The 15,641-nt window shown below is 33.6% G+C and overlaps 1 protein-coding gene across 3 annotated transcripts in view; it reads right to left on the bottom strand.

The window, feature by feature from the left end:
- The window catches only part of LOC141456489 (dipeptidase 1-like), a 411,813-nt gene that overhangs the window by 349,073 nt on the left and 47,099 nt on the right, over positions 1–15,641 (bottom strand). For 2 of the 3 annotated variants that reach the window (XM_074132529.1, XM_074132530.1), the window contains exons 1-2: positions 2,423–2,543; positions 656–926 (exon numbers count right to left, since the gene is read on the bottom strand). In XM_074132529.1, the coding sequence (XP_073988630.1) occupies positions 656–926; positions 2,423–2,528 (377 nt within the window). In that variant the 5' untranslated portion in view covers positions 2,529–2,543. Of the gene's footprint in view, positions 1–655; positions 927–2,422; positions 2,544–15,641 lie in introns of those variants that run through there. The other variant, XM_074132531.1, reaches the window with a different exon arrangement.

Genomic DNA, 15,641 nt, shown 5'->3' with positions numbered 1-15,641 from the left:
TATAGACATAACATAAACACTTTCTGCAGCTATAAATTGACTGAGCTTTGGCACCCTAATAGTTCAGCAGTTAGATTAACTTTGCAGTCCGCAGTCCAGAATCTGAATCGCCACTCAATGAATTGTCCTAACTTGAGTAGCGAATAAAAGTTCTTATAATAATTAATTGCTTATTTATGATTTAACAACGTAAATAAATGTGGACCAAAACTAGCCGCGTTTTAAGTATGTTTTCGTAAAAGTTTATTCTAATACAGTGTTATGTATATTATAATTAATTAATTATAAATAATTATCAATGCAGTATATTTAAGTATATTCTGTAGTACACAGAATGAACATTGACGAAAAACTTCTTAGCAGTGACGACGAGTTTCATTTTTCAGTTTCTATAAATAACTTAAATGTCGTAGATGCACCTGAGATACATATTTCCATGTAATAATTAATTATTACATTTTTGTAATAAGTGTGTTTCCATTTACAAAACCAACGAGTCACTAGTTTTCCAAAAACCCAAAATTATCCGTTTACTGTGTTCATACTTGTTTGCTTTTTAAAGATACAATATAAATATTGCACCTTTTTTGTTAAAACTAAGCCATCATCATTCTTTCTACGATTTAACAAATTACAAATTCTATGATAAATTTACCTCAGATGATCTGGATGAGCGTGGTAATCAGCCGTAGGATGATGATAGTGGTGTGTTGCGTGGTGTATCAAGATTTTCTGATCATCACTGTATGGACGATAAACAGTCTGCTGAGATTGATATGGCTGACTGGGTGTCTGGGCTGGCGGCGGCAATGAACGTCTCTTTCCGGCGTTTGCTAACGTCTCTCTTGGACAAGTGACAAACGAAGTGTCCGCTACGTTTCGATCTGTCGACCTGTATTCACGGTATGTCTGCATAGTAGGCCGTGCTGAAAGAAGTAGAACATTCTGTTAGTGACAAATAGAGATTCTCAAAAAATAAGGTTCTAAATTGATGGCGGGGGCTACAAAAATAAACATGTGACTCCCTAATTTCCTTGCACATTTGTAAAAGAACATCTACACAGTAAATTAAATATTCTTATTTATGAATATTTAATAAGAATTAAATATTCTTATTATACAGGGTGTTCAACATAAGACTACAGTTACTTCGAGAGGCGATTCTGGACATCATTTGCAACAAAACATTCTATATAAACTATGACTCGATTCGGCTCCGTTTTATAGATATTTTTAATTTTATGTTTTTTCAAGGTATTACTACTTTTTAGCAAACAGTTGTCTATACTTCTCAAACTATTATAGCTAAAGCAATAATATTTAATAATCTCATTAGAAAGAAGGTTAAATTTCCACTTAAATAAGCTAATTTATATACGCTAGAGCGTACATAAATTACAATCGAGAATGCGGAATTCAATGCACTACATATTAATTCACTGTGATGATTATTACGTCATGTTTAACAGGATGAGGTGGAAGGCATTATTAGGACATATCAAAAAAGGAGGATATTGTGCAAATTTTCTGCACCGTTTTTTAGAGAGGTAATGAACAAGAGTGATTGTAACGTATAAAAGCGAAAGAAAACAGACTTTCTGGTATCAGTAGTGCATCCGAGATGTTCCAGTTCACACGGTGTTTAACAGTGTTGTGTCTAGTTGCTTTTATTTCAGCAACAGGTGTACTTTGTGAAGAAGAATCGAAGAAACATGCAAAACGGGGTCTACACGAGCATATTGGACTAGTGGGTGGCGAAGGAGGATTTGGTGGAGGCTATGGTGGAAGTTTTGCACATGAACATCATTATCATCACCATCACCCAGACCATCATCATGTACATGATGAACACCATACTCATCATGTTAAAACTATTACTATTACTAAAAAAGTTCCAGCACCGTATCCAGTAGAAATTGAGAAGAAAGTACCATATAAAGTTGAAGTACCAGTCGACAAACCATATCCAGTTTATGTGCCAAAACCTTATCATGTTTACGTTGAAAAGAAAATACCATATGAAGTGAAAGTACCAATTCCACAACCGTATCATGTATACAAAAAAGTGCCAGTACCAGTTAAAGTACCCGTTCATAAACCATATCCAGTGCATATACCAAAACCATACCCAGTTTACATTGAGAAAAAAATTCCCTACCCAGTTGAAAAACATATACCATATCCAGTAAAAGTTCCGATTGAAAAACCATATCCAGTACATGTACCAGTGGAAAAACCAGTACCCGTGCCAGTTCCAAAAATAGTTCCATACCCTGTGAAAGTAGCGGTGGAAAAACCAGTTCCAGTGCCAGTGGAGAAGCCAGTGCCTGTGCATGTAGAGAAACCCGTACCATACCCAGTTGAGAAGGTAGTGCCCTACCCAGTTCATGTGCCAGTTAAAGTGCCAGTGCATGTACCTTACCCAGTACATGTGGAGAGTCATCATCATCATGGAGGCCTAGCAAGCGGTGCGTTTGGAGGCGCTGGTCAATTATATCATCATCATGGAGGTCTAGAAGGCGGCGCATTTGGAGGAGCTGGTCAATTACATCATCATCATCTTCATCACTTTTAAATTTTAGATAATTTTAGTTAAATTGATTTTTTTTTTAAGAATTGTTACAACAAAGTTATTTCTCTTTTTTTTTGTTAAATGAGATTTTTTTTATTAAACAATTTTTATTTTTAATTTTATTAAATCTAAATATTGAACTTTTCGTCCGGCCAGCTGACACATTTTATTCATAATTATTGCAGAATAACTTGTGAATATAAGCGTAAAATATACCTTAAAATAATTATTAGCCAAGACATTGATTTCAGAAAATTTATTGGGCAGATAAGACAGAACTGGTCTGAGTTTGAGGCAGCCATAGCATATCGACTTGTCTCTTCCACTTTAATAATATTTTCTATGCCAAATATGGCTGCAAAATCTGGTGGGAACACAAACGAAACTTTCTCTTAAAATAATTTTTTTTTTTTGTTTTTATTGTATATATTTATTTTATTTACAACCTGTATACGTATAACATACATCAAGTAAATGTGTTCATCAATTTGTTAGGCACAGATTGTAGGCTGAACCCGAGGTTCCAGCGCCACAATCGGGAAGGCATGGTGAGAGGGGCCAGCCAATGCTGGAACTCTCTACTTAAAATAATAGATTTTAAAAATTAACTACTTTTTTTTTTTTACTTTGAGTATCAAAAGATATTTAACTGTTACTAACACACTTTGTTGAACAGTACATCGCTCTAAAATTTAACTTTAATTTGAAATCTTCATTCCTCCATTTACAGACTTCTCCGCAAGAACAGCTCTAAAATGTATTTTAATAGAAAAACTATTCATTCAAATGAAAGTTATAGAAGTACGTCTAGAAAATCATAGGAGCCATTAACTAGAAAATATCAAAACGGTTGAAAATCCAATTGGTATTTCAGCAATAAATATAACTCTTCTTTATACACAGTAATATACATTGTGTACTCCCTTTTCAGGGCCTTTAGAGAGATGTTTGCTTTTCCTTTTCAACAGAAATGCTCAGTAGAATTTTCTCTTAAAACTAAAATGTTCCATCTCAATTTTTAGCAGTACAAGTGTGCAATTATTATCCATAGTTTGAAGGAAGTGCACAAATAATTCAAAGAAAACCACAAATATGTGTAAAAAAATTTATCAGTAATGTGACAATTGAGGAATGATCTTTCAAAATGGTAAATACAGCAACACATTTAACTTTCTTACCATAAACTAACAGGATCATAGTTAGCCCATAAAGGACAATTTAGAGGAACGTTTAACTCACCTTTTCTCACTAAAAAGTCCCTGAAATTCGCTGGAAGCATGATACTTTCTCCATAAGTACAATTTTTGTATCAGGGACTTAAAAGGAAAAAAATGTCAAAATCCCAAGTTCCGGATTAAGAGATATTGACCGCTCTGAGTCGATTAATACTCAAATTAAAAGTGAAGTTTCAGTTTCCAGCGAATTGAATATCTCAAGTTAGATGTTTCAAGATAGATAGATAGATAGATAAAAATACTGTATTTTATGTATTTACATATTACAGGGGGTTCTGTTTGTGTGTTAATTTCCATTAACAATCTGGTAGTGTTTAGTAAACAAATAAAATTAATTACTCAGTTACAAAAATAAATTATACATAAATAAAAAATATCTAATGACAAAAAAAATTAAATAATAATTAATTAAATAAATAAGACAAATAATAATAAAATACTTAACTAAACGCACGACTTGACATGACAAAGTAAATAAAATAGAAATAAATTAATTAATTCCGACTAAACTTAAAATATTACCTTCATATTCGGACTGTATACATTGAAGAGGATTCAAAATTAATTTACCTTTTGAATTAGATTTAAACGATAGTAATTAAAGCTCAATCAAAATTTTCAATTATTAACATTATTATTGTACTATTATTCGTTTATTATAAAAGATCTTAACTTGAGTACTTCTATAATATATTGGTACACACTGTTCGACTGTCGGATTGAGCAGATTGAGAGTATAGCAGTCAAATTTGTGTAATTATCTACACCAGTGGTTCCCAAACTTTTTTGACCCATGGACCCCTTTTTATAGTCAAAACTTGCCTACGGACCCCCAAGTGAAAAAGTGATAAATGCATAATCTAAAATTACAATTTTTTTTTTTTTTTTTTTTTTTTTTTTTTTTGGCGCATCAACAGCTGAGGTCATTAGCGCCCGGAGCTTTTTCCAGTGCACTGCCGGCCTCCGGACAGTGTTCTCTCGTTACAGACAACACTGTCCATCACCGGACAGTGAGCTGTAAGAAGCTCCTAGGAAGAGAAAATCTAAGGGTCAGCTGCTGGATTCGAACCCGGGACCTCCGCGTGGGAGTCCAGTATGCTAACCTCATAGCTAATCCCTTCCCTCTAAAATTACAATTTTTTTTTTTTTTAAATCTTTTATTGTAATTTACCACTGCAACAGTTGTTGCAACAAGCAAATGTGGTAAAAGAAAAAAGAAATAGAAGAAAATCATGATTGGAGAAGTAACGTGCTTTGCTCTCACGATAAGAGAAGATCACGAGGCCATCTTCTCTTCAATCTCTTTAGAGGACTACTCTGGTAATGTGGAGGAAGATAGGTGTTCTATGAGAGGATTAGAATGAGCTGATGTAGAGTGGAATGGAATTTCGAGAAAACGAGTGTTAGCAAGATATGTAATGAAAGGGATTTTGAGGTTATTATGGATAGTGGGGTTAGATACATAGAATGGAGCGTTAAGAAGTTTTGCGAAGTATTTTTTGACTGTAATGCCTGGAGGCATAGTGAGTTGGAACGCTTAGTCGATCCCCATACTTCGATGCGGTATGACCAAATAGGTCGCAGTAACATTAGATATAAGAGTCTTTTGTTATCTAGGTTAAGTTTCGATCGTTTGTCAAGTAGTCTGGCGAGATGTTTGTAGCGCTGATTAGTTTCTTGTTTTTTCAGTCTAGTATGGGGATTCCATGTCAACCGTTTGTCTAGGTGCAGTCCAAGGTAACGTACTTTGTCCACAGTTGGTATAGGAATTTGGTTCAAGATGATGGGAGGTAGGATTTTCCGTCTGAGAGTAAATACTATAAACTTTGGTTTTGATTCTCCATTTGAAAAGCCAGTCCTGTAAGTGGTTGATGTGTGTTTGTACAAATTTAAAAACCATTATGTTGAAGAAGTATTTATTGAAATTATAACTTTTGTTTAAAATAAAATTTAAAAAAATTAATAATTTGGATGAACGTGATGAGATGTTATGAGTGTATTTATATCCAGCTCAATGTTTGTGAGTAGCAACCGCAAATCCCCACGAGTAATCTTTGGTCCAGGTCTGCATGAAGAGCCGTTAAGTGTTCGACAGTAAGCAAACAAATCTTCATCTCTATTTTGCAATTTCGAAAGATTTGGAAACTGAGAACATTCTCCTCTTCCCAAGTTTTGTTTTTACAGAAAACGTTTTGCAACAAACGCAGATATTACGCTTTTAGTTTTGATTAAATTTAATTGGTCACTTTGTTAGTTTCTAATTTCCATAATAATAAAAATGGATCACATTTTTATTATTTTATATTGAACCTTTGCGCGGACCCCCCAAACGTTGTTCAAGGACCCCCAAATCAATTTTAATTTTCCACGGACCCCCTGAAAGATACCGGGGACCATTGGGGGTCCGTAGGGACCACTTTGGGAACCACTGATCTACACTAAACATATATTCAGATAAATGATGCTGTCTAAGAGATGAATATATTGGACAGACCAAGAGGATGTGTTCCAGGCTCTCTTTACAGTTCAAATTACAGAGGGTACAGGTAGAGCTTGTCTCGATGGAATGGTATCCATTTCTATTTCTTATTCTTAAAAATCTGTCACTAGAAACTCTTAATTAACTAAGCACCCTGAGTTTGTCTAAAGCACATGTATAGTGAATATATTCCTCTGGAATTCCTAACAAACTTATTTCTCTGTAAATGTGACTATAACCGGAATGAATAGCTCTCTCCAAATCCAATGAGATCGCATGGTTAGTCCACTTCTCAATTAAATCAGGGATATTCTTTGTAATATACTCCACACTATCAGAGTGAATAATATCTGACTCCCCAATGATACTTAGCCACTGAGAAAGCTGTGTGAACCAGTTCCACTCATCTTTATTATACCCTGAATTATGTAGTTCTCATAGTTTCAAGTAAATACTTGATTTCAAAAATTCTACACTATCCCTAATAACTGCTTTCTTTTTTTTAAGAGAAAATGAAAATTGACCGACAAAAGATGAGACATTTTAATGCTACGATAATTTGATATTTTGAAAACTGCGCTTCTGCATATAAATATTGATTAGATTTTAAGAATTTGTCTTTGACATTAGAGAATTTTTCACCCAAAAAAAATGAACAACTCACAGATTATTGAGTAAAATTTGAGTGTATTCAGTTATGAAATCAAGTCACCCAGTAATTTTTTTCAATTTTAATTTTAAATTACAATAAAAATCTAGACTGAGCAACTAGATTGCCGTAACACAAATTTAATCAGTTTCCGAGCTTTATGTAACAACATAAACTTCTTTAATAATGAAATGTCTCACATCGTTAATTCTTGTTTTGTATGAACATTTCGACAGTATATTGGCTAATTTGGTCCCTAATTTAATAACATACGGTTTGTTTACAGTCAATAGCTCTCTATAAGCAATAGTATGTTAATAAATTTAGATCGCATTGAATAAATTTTCTTTGCGACATTGAAATTAAAGATTAAAAGTAAATTAAATTGTGTCTCTGAGCCAACATTACTATCTCTTATAATTTTTAATATATAAAGTAAAAATTACAATTGTTATATGGATACTTTTTGGCTTTCTTTTTCGAAAACCAGGTCTATTTTTTTGTTTTTTTTTGAGAAAACCGAAAAAAGATTGAAACAATATTACGAACAATGGAGATTTCTGAACAATTAGTTATCTAGAAAATGTTACTCCGTCAAGACAGAATTGCTATTGTTTCCGCTTAAGCATGGACTTTAGGTCCGATTACTTTGCGGAGCTCTGAAAGTTTCTAACTTTAAAAAGAAATTTAAAAGCAAAAAATTCGAATAAAAAACCCTGTAAAGATACCCAAAAAGTCAAACAATGAAGACCAAAACTTACTGCTGCTAGTCTTGTCGACATCAGGCCTTCACATTTTGGAATGTCTCTAGAGATTAGTTTAGTTTGATCCAAATATTCTATGTCATATCCAGATAGAATGAAATACTAAGTAATGAATAAAAATGGAGAGTACTGTTCGCTTTCAGCCTTATTAGATTGTGAATTTCCCAAGCGATTCATTGATAAATACGACGGTATTTACTACAATTTGATTACCACAAATAGAATCAGCGTTTCTTTCTTTTAATGGCGCTATCTGAATTTTATTTAATTTTTCTGCTATTCTAAGGGTGATTTTTACCACAAACTAAGCAGATTTAAATAATGAATTAAACTGAAGGGATTTTTGATACAATTGTTAACTGTATTATTAATTGTTTCGTAGGTGCATTATCACTAAATATATTTCAAAAGTAAATTCTCTGGGAGCGAGAATATAGAGCCAAAATAGAGCTTCTACTGATGATGAATTATATTATGTTTATTTAGGTGTAACTTTTTCATCTTCATGCATGTTTAGAGAAAACCTTGTGTCAGCCATCAGCAAAGCCAACATGGCTACCGGTAGTGTCTTTGATATTCTTAGCAAAGGAAAATCTAAGTCTTGGAGTTCGAGAATATACCTGTTTAAGTCAATAATTGGTAACAGCCTTTTGTATGCGTCTCCAGTCTGGGCATTGAAGTATTTAAATGAAACTGACGCGGTTCAATTACGGTTTTTTAAGAGACTATTATGTCTTCCAAGAAATACCGCTAATCACTTGCTTAGGCTTGAAACTGGAGAATTGCATGTGAGTTTTTCTGTTTTAAAACAAGCTTTTAATTGGATCTCAAAAATAGAAACTATGGAGGAACATAGGTTGCCAAAAATCTGTTTCAATCAGTTAATTAACTATGACCAAAACAGTAATAATAAGAAAAACTCTTTGAAATACAATTGGTTTTCCCAAATTAAAAGTATTATTTCCAAAAACACGTATTGATCATTTAGGTAATCTGACGGATCTTCTACGTACTAGTGACAACTTTAAAAATATTTTAAATTTAATTAAATTTTCCTTAGTAACAGCTGATTTGAACCGTTTGTACAAATCAAGCTTTTCCCAGCAGTTATACTCAATCCATACTCTTAAAGATTTTCTTACGTGTCAAACATATCTCGAACTAAATGTACCTCTGAAATTTATTAAATTTTTTGCAGAATTTAGGCTATGTAATAATTATTTTATGAAATTTAATATTAATAATATAATTTACCAAATAGACCGTACAAAAACATGTATGTTGTGTAATCTGAATGAAAAGGAAGATCTTACACACATTCTATTAAATTGCACTTTGTACAATAATATGAGAGATGTAATAAATATTAACAGTAGTGACTCACCTCATCAAATTATAGTTAACTTCAAAAACAATTATTCTAAAGCTAATATTTTTAATTAATACAAATACTTCTCTGCCATTCTAAAAGTCCGCTCTTCTTCTATTTTAAACGATTAAAATAGAAAAAAAAAAAAAAATTACTTTATACTTTCTATGAACTATTTTCTTTATTTGATGGTAAAAAATTATTTACAATAAGTATTTTTTATTTTTTGTGTGATTATGTATTGTACTCATGTCAGCAATCAACTCACTTGTAACAAGCTATATGCTTAAATACAATAAAGTTTATCTATCTATCTATGATGATGAATTAGAATTTAATAAAAGTTAATTTTGTCTAGAAAAAAAAAGAAAAAAGAAATCTATATTAATTATTGAACAATTTAAATACAATCTAATCAGTGAAATATTTAGCATGACACAATTTTAGAGAATTATGTTTATAATTTTTATACTTAAGTATACGTGTACTTGAATTTTTAGAGAGTAAAATGAATTAGTTGAATCATTAGTTAAGTCCATCTATCGTCTGTCGTACCAATCACCACACTTTCTAGCCAAGGAATCCTCTTAGGAAGAACATATGACGTTCGTACAGTACATCCTTTGTGGAGAAGTCATACAAGAGGAACGTATTCATTGGACTTTGAGAAAGGTCCTTCTTGTTAGTGAAGCTGTGGCACAACTTCCTTAGTTCCTTTTATCCACTAAGGATCTTCCTTCGTCCCATTGCTTTTATACCTTAGAACCTTTGTTAAGGAGTCTAACACTGTCAAAATTATAAAATGGAATATTTTCATATCTTCTTTTCGATAATCAACAATTTTTGTAAGCAAAATTTTTGCTATGTTCACCTTATCCTTCAAGTTAAGAAAAAACTATGATTCAACAGAACCACTTATTTATACGTTGGGATTGAAGATATAGAAATGATATTTATATAGAGGGTGTCCCAAGCTATATGGACTACGACTTTTTCTCGGAAACTAAGATAGCTAGAAAAAAAAAACTAAAAAATACGTGTCCCCTTAGTTTTTTGTTAGAAATCCAAATTTAATTTGTAAATTTTTTTCGGTGCTTCCAGAAGCGAGATACAGGCACCAACTTCATTTTTTCAAATGGGGAGGTGTGGGTTTTATTTAAGAAATAGATTCCTCTATTATTTTAAGGAAAAATTTACATGAACGGTTTTTTTCTGTGAGCGATATTTTACAAGTTATGAATGAAAACATGATTCTTATAAGAAATGTCAAAATGATAATATTACAACAGTTTTTTGATTGAATAAGAAGAAAATTACTATTTTATTATAAATTTCACTCCTCATTAATATTACAGATCATGCTCGAAATGGCCTCCACCATTAGAGATGCATAGACATGCTCTTTCCTGCCAATTGTCCCTTACTGCCAAAGAAATAGATTTGGCTTTAACCGAGTTACAGGCATCTATTATTCTTTGCTTTAGTTCATCTACAGATGCCATCCCGGCTTGATTCTGATACACCTAGATTTAGGAATGCTTTTAGGTAAGCAGAAATAAGGAAAGAAAGAAAAAAGTTATGAATAATCACCTTGTTTTTCAGGTATCCCCAAAGGAAATAGTCCGTAGGTGACAAATCCGGTGAGAGAAGTGTCACTGAATCGCCACCCGTGTCGATATAACACCATCAGGCATATAAAGAGATATCTCGGTAGGCAATTTGATGGGCGTATTATATCTACACGGGGGGGGGGGATTCAGTGGCTTTTTTTTCTTTTTTTGGGGGGGGGCATTGGCTTCCGCCATACAGCCAGCATCGTCTAGGTGCTTATCACTAGAATATCACTCACTCTCCATTCTTACCTACAAATACATTCGCTTCACACATTCATCATTCTACTATATACTGCTATTTACATAAACTACTGCTAATGGATGGAGCAGCACTCTGTGCTCCTGCCATCCTTATAACTTAACCAAAATTAAAACCACGTAATCCTTCTCTAAGCATTTTCTTCCATTCATTCTAATTCGGCTATAGCTTTTAAATACATTCATATTTCATTGCTAGCTCTGCTATCGACTTAAGCACATAAATGTTGGTGGAGAATATAATGTCTTCGTAGCGAAATGGTGCATCTAAATACCTGTATATATCGTCAAACATTCGTTTCCTTTCCACCTCATAACGTGGACATATCATTGTTATATGTTTGAAATCCTCCTCCTCATTGCAATCTACGCAAAGAGGAGAGGACCTTTTGTTTATCCTGTGTAGATACGATCCGCACACCGCGTGGTTCGCTCTCAGCCTGCTTATTGTCGTAACAACCCATTTATTAGTGACAGGGCTACCTTAATTTTCGAGAAAAAGTCGTTATCCATATAGGACACCCTAAATTGAACCAAAATTCCAAAATTGAACTTTATTTATTTATTTGGCTTAAAAAGTATTCCCAAAAAATTATTGGAAATAATTACTTGTTTTGAAGGTTTTAGAGTTAAAAAAAAGAACCTGTTAACATTTATAACGAATATGTAGTTGCGTTACCAGATTAAAAAAAAGTAGCAGTATAATGGTACTTAAAATAAACCGATCTTGATATAAACCTTATTGTAGCGCCCTCTATTATCTTCTAAGTGAAATATTAAATTTGAACTTCAGGTTATTTTTCAGTTTTGAGTTACTTTGAATGCGGACTCACTACACTGTAAAAACCACTTTTTTCGGACTCAGAAGACCTCCGATATTACCGTAGAAAACTACAAATCAAAAATCTGCACGATTACAACACGTCCTCTTACTATAAGAGGAAGAGGAAGAAAAAATGGCTGAGCAGTGAACTAGTGATTAAAACTACTAAAATCTGCGTTAATATAAGCCAGATTAATTTCTAAAATTTTAGAGCACACGAAGCACGTAACTAAAATAAGATATTTAATTTGAAATTTTTTGAAATGATTCCCAATTCACAGAATGCTCTGAATCACTTTCTCATATCTGCGAATGCTCGAAAGTTTTCCGTCCAACTAACCAAACAGATTCATGGATGGGAATTACTATGCCTGCTGGTATTCAACACATTTATTAACCAATAATTCAAGAAATAGTGTAGGACTCAAAAGCCTCTCTAGCTCTAGCCAAAACAAGAACAAACCAAACTATACCCCTCCAATTGTAAATTCTTCAATTTATTTACATCTATTATTCACTGTTTACAATTTAAATAATATTTCTTGAATCAAAAGAGATCTAGTTTTGCTCATGGATAAAATTAATTAAAATCAACATGGACTTGATTAGTTTTATTAAATCATGACATTAAATTAAACACATTTTGTTCCACTGTACTTTCAACCTCTAAAATATTTAGTGTCTCCAAAATCGATTCAAATTAATACTGTCAGCCAATTGTTAATTTAATCATTAATGTCGTTGATTGAAGTGAATCTATCATTCAATCCATTCTGAATCAAAGGTAGCAATCTGAAGGTAGCTAGAACGTCTTTTTCGTAGTGATAAAATTGTGAATGTTTATTCAATAATTGATTTATTGATTATTTTCTCAAGTACCAAGCTAAGGTAAAATTTTAAGTGTACATTTTATGATTTAGGTTAATATTTATTTTCATAATGTGGATTTAGAATGCAATAAGTGTATTCAGTGCATAAGCCGCAAACAGAATGTGGCGCTGGTAATGAAGTAGATGTGATTATAAATTGGAAGGACAGGCCACACCTGTGTATTACCATATTTCTCGACAGTTGAAAGAAGAAGTGAGTGATCCTTAATGAATATTATGCGCATAAATAAAGACGAGCAAGGAAGCCGTTATCCGGAGAGATATGGGTAGCGCAGATCGCGGCGATGAAACAACAGGCCTTCTGCGTCACTACTGGTGGATTAAAAAAGAATCAGGGAACTTTTATAAAAAAAGAAAATGCTGCCGCCAATTTAGAGCTCAGCTAAATATGCTGATCCCCACCCTTATCTGTCCGCTATTGTTTAATATTTATAACCTAAAACATTAAGGCGACACATTCAAGATTTTGCTTTCCTCTTCTTTTTAATTTTTAACTAATTCTTTCAATTTATAATATGCACGTTAAAATGCAGTATGCGTCTAAACAGCGTTGAACCAAAATAGAAGATTCCATTTCCAATACAACGAAAACAAAATAAATTAAAACCTAAAAGTAAAAAGAATTTTGACCGATTACTTCCTATCGAATCCAATTGTGAAGCCAGTTATATAATTTGAGTTATCTGCCATATTTTTGAGATTTTTCCAAAAATTGCTCCATGGATTTGATTTAAACTAAGTACCCATAATGCAGTCATAGTGTTTTACTAATCAGATGTATTATAAGTCTGATCTTTTTAAATTCTCAAATTCCAAGGCATTATGCGTTTTATCTCACTAGATTGCATACTGAGCAAATTTATCTGCTTTCTTGTTAAATAAAATTATTTTAAATGTCTTAAATTGCCTGCCATCGCAACTAGATCTTCCACTTTTTCTCCTTCATTCCGAGTTACCAGTGGAAAAGCCTCTTCGATATTCTGACGATGTCCTAAATACAAAAGTCCAACTGAACTATGGAGAATTTTCTTAAAATTAAAATCTTTTCTGAAATTGACACTTTTATAATTCAATATTTTCTTTAATGACCTAAATAAATATTATTTTGTTTTAAACTAAATAAATTGCTTTTTTCAAAGTACACTGCAGTTCATCAACTAGTTTCTCATCTAACATTTTTTAATTAAGTTTGTTGAAAGTTATTTATAAATTAGAAAATGCGTTTAATCAAGGGAATCTTTAATTATTTTAATTTCAATAAATAAACCTGACCCAGAATCAAGGCAACTCCCCTTTACATTGACTGGAGTGAAAACTTAATGGGTTAAACAGCTTTCAGTTGGATTTATTTCTGCAAAGGACCCAATAATGTCCCCGATTTTGTCAAGCATAGTTACAGATCATTGTCTTCTTCAAGAATATTGAATACGTACTCTGGTAAGGGATAAGTCGATATATTGTGGGAGAAAAGAACTGTCCGTACTGAGTTAGAGCCTAATGTTTACAAGCTCTCTAAAGTGGATGGATTTTGTTCATTATTGCAATAACTTTTATTGTGATTATTGCTTGTTTTATAATTGGCTCTACGAGAGGTATGATATTCAAAGCCACAATGGGCAACACAGAGATCAATTCAACATTCTAGTACTGCAAGTAGATGCTGCTTTTTATTGATTAAAAAATACGAAGAACAATCTGATTTCCAGCAGGTCCAAAATCATCTCTACAAGACGCTCATTCGACCAATTTTAATGTACGCTTCTCAAATCTGGAACATTCTTTAAAACGGTTGAAAAAAAAATCTTCTTGAATTCTAACGGGATTCTCATAACATTCTGGGTCGAGTGAAAGAAGGTAATTTGTAAACAAAGAGAGAAAAAGGAGTATAGGCTGTCCTGAGAAGCTGATGAACTAAAGAAGATTAGGCTGAGTGGATAGAGTTCATGTGGAGGTGATGTGGTTTAACAGTTAGAGTAGAGAAAGATGAGGTGCCAAAAAGGTTTCTTGAATGAGAGCTGAGGACAATCAGTAACAAGGTCCGAGATAGACGATAGAAATCTTACTACTTCCAAAGACAACCATTAGAGATAGCTGGTAAAAACTGATTGAGGTGGCTAGAACCACGAAGATAATAGATTGAACATAGATGCATATCGAGATGCCACGTTAGCCGAGGGGTTAGAGGCGAGACCAGTAAAGCTAATATGTATTGTGGGACTGGGTTCGATTCCCCGGTCTTAGGCCTTGGATTTTATTTAATGGTTAATAAAAGAAATTTACAGTGAAGTATGTTTGCTAGTCGCCTCCGTCCACGACACCTAATTTGGTAGTTGGACGTTAAGCCCCGCCTGAAAAAATAAGCGATTACTCTCCTTTTTCACTCTTAGATGCATATCGTTCACTATCCACAAACTTTAGGCAAGTACGTTGATTTGTTAACATCTTAGGCTTTCAAGTTCCGATTAAAGGAGAGGAGATCATTTTCTGAACAGCGGTGGGTATCTACAGAATACTGTAACGAAGTTGACCTGGGCGGAGAAGAAAGGCCTAGATTGTTCTAGAGGTTGAACGACCAAAGTCAGTAACAGGCCGCCACTGCAGAAACAAAAGGGGCGGTATCTACTTGTGGCAGAAAAGAAAGGCCTAGATTGTTCTAGGGGTTAAGCGACTAAAGCCGGTAACAGGCCACCACTGTGTAGACAAAAGGGCCGGTTTTTACTTGAACTAGAAAGGAAAGGGCTAGATTGTTCAAGGAGTTAGTGACCTGTGTAAAAGCCAGCTAAGAGAAAGGCCTCAGTTGGGGTGGTGGCATATGTGTTTCCCAGCCAGTGATTGACAGGTGAGAGTGAGACAGACGGAGTTGGAGAGAGACAGAGAATGGGAGGAGGCGGCTCACAGCTGAGGTGGTGGCAGTATGTTTTCTCCAGCCAATGAACGTCAGGAGGGCGTGGAAACTTATGCTCAGAGAGTTGGAGGAGGGCAGTCCCAG

The sequence above is a fragment of the Rhodnius prolixus genome, unplaced genomic scaffold (assembly GCF_049639745.1).
Source record: "Rhodnius prolixus isolate KJV_2025 unplaced genomic scaffold, Rpr scaffold_4, whole genome shotgun sequence".
In the NCBI taxonomy this organism is placed as follows: domain Eukaryota; kingdom Metazoa; phylum Arthropoda; class Insecta; order Hemiptera; family Reduviidae; genus Rhodnius; species Rhodnius prolixus.
This window is presented reverse-complemented; position numbering and strand designations above follow the sequence as displayed.